The sequence below is a fragment of the Bison bison genome, unplaced genomic scaffold (genome assembly GCF_000754665.1).
Source record: "Bison bison bison isolate TAMUID 2011002044 unplaced genomic scaffold, Bison_UMD1.0 scf7180017854619, whole genome shotgun sequence".
In the NCBI taxonomy this organism is placed as follows: Eukaryota; Metazoa; Chordata; class Mammalia; order Artiodactyla; family Bovidae; genus Bison; species Bison bison.
The window spans coordinates 7871-9517 of record NW_011485192.1 but is presented as its reverse complement, the minus strand read 5'-3'; the positions used below and the strand labels follow the sequence as shown (position 1 = coordinate 9517).

Genomic DNA, 1647 nt, shown 5'->3' with positions numbered 1-1647 from the left:
CATCAGTGACACCTTGATGTGTCTAGAGTGAATATAAAGAATTAAGGAAGTGATGATTCTGATAACAGGAGAGGTGAGGGGTGTGTTCACAGAAGTAACCAAGTCTGCCTTTCATACTCGTGGACCCTACTTTCCACCTCTTCATTCACAATTTTTTGGCAGTGCTTATTTGGGTTCTAGTTCTCCTACAGCCCCAAAGCAGAGAGACTCAACTGAACTGTTCTCCTCAGTTTTCAGACAACCTCTGGGTTTCTTTCATCTTAAAAAAGACCTTCACTTCACTCTCCATCCCGTTCCAGTTTTGGCCTCTTTTCTCTGATTTTCCCTCCTCTCAGAGCCTCTACATCTCAGTCCATCACAGTTCCATCCATCCTTCCTCTCACTCAGCCTAAAAACCTTAGAGTCATCCTTGAATCCCTTCTTTATTTCATACCCTATATACTGTCAGCAAAACCCTGTCATCTCTCTTTTCCACATATATCCAGAATCTGACCACTTCTCTCCATTACCACTACCACTCCTCTGGTCTGAGCCACCAGCATTTCTCATTTGGACTATTGCAGTAACTTTTTCACTGGTCCCGTTGCAGCTGCCACCCTATCACGGCTTCTGGCCAGCTCTCCTGATTAATCTCTTACCACCCCTCTTTGCCTCCACATCTGTTTCAATCGAATTGGCTTTCGTGATGCTCTTCACACACAACAGATCTTGTCCCGCCTTGGGGCCTTTGCTTTTACTGTCCTCTCTGGAGCACTCTTCCTGTATCTTCAGGGTTCCTTCTGTCATCTCCTTCGGTCTCTACTCAAATATCAACTTGGTGACACTCCCTTCTCCATCCCTCTGCCTCCCCTTAACCTGCTTTATTTTCCTTCTTCTGACTTATCACTACCTGACATATCATGTTTTAGGCATTTCATTTATTCTGTTTCCACAACTAGAATGTAAGCCACACAAGGGCAGGAGTTTTTGTCTCTTTTGTTCACTGCTTTATCCTCAGCACCTGGAACAGTAGCTGGCACAGAATAGATGTTTTATAAATATTTGTCCAAGGACTGAACATGGAGGAATAAAGTGAGGGATGATGAGAGGAAAGAAAAACTCACCCTTGAGCTGACTGGAAAAGAAGCCTCAAGTGTCACTCAGTGGGTGATAGCAAGTACACTTCAGTGGGCCCATGGTAAGCCAAGCCTGACCATCCTTCCTCTGCCTAAACCCATAGGTGCCGGAGGAGGCTGATTACGAGGCAGTGCCTGTAGAGGCCTATGGGCTGGCCATGCTGCGGGGCATGGGCTGGAAACCTGGCGAGGGCATTGGCCGGACCTTCAGTCAGTGAGTTTCTCGGGTAGGGACAGGGGACAGCAGATAGGCTAGGGGACAACTGATGGGCCAGGAAACAGAACCCCATGGTTACCGCCCACCCAGAACCATCCAGGCAGGGAGAGGGCACATTACCACCCTAAGTATTTCAATAGTTCCTTCCACTGCTATTATAACCTCCTGTTTGCCCTTTGAAACTCCATTAAGAGATTCTATTTATGTAAACATTGCCTCCCTGGGCATCAGCTTCCTCATCTGAAAAATAGGGATAATAACAGTACTGACCTCACTGTTCTCAAAGTTAAGTGAAATGATACACATAAAGCCTTT

At 46.3% G+C, this 1647-nt stretch overlaps 1 protein-coding gene across 1 annotated transcript in view; it reads left to right on the top strand.

The window, feature by feature from the left end:
• Positions 1 to 1647, top strand: part of GPKOW (G patch domain and KOW motifs) — a 10895-nt gene that overhangs the window by 5502 nt on the left and 3746 nt on the right. Inside the window, 1 exon segment of the mRNA XM_010857098.1 lies at positions 1220 to 1338. Within this exon segment, the coding sequence (XP_010855400.1) occupies positions 1220 to 1338 (119 nt within the window).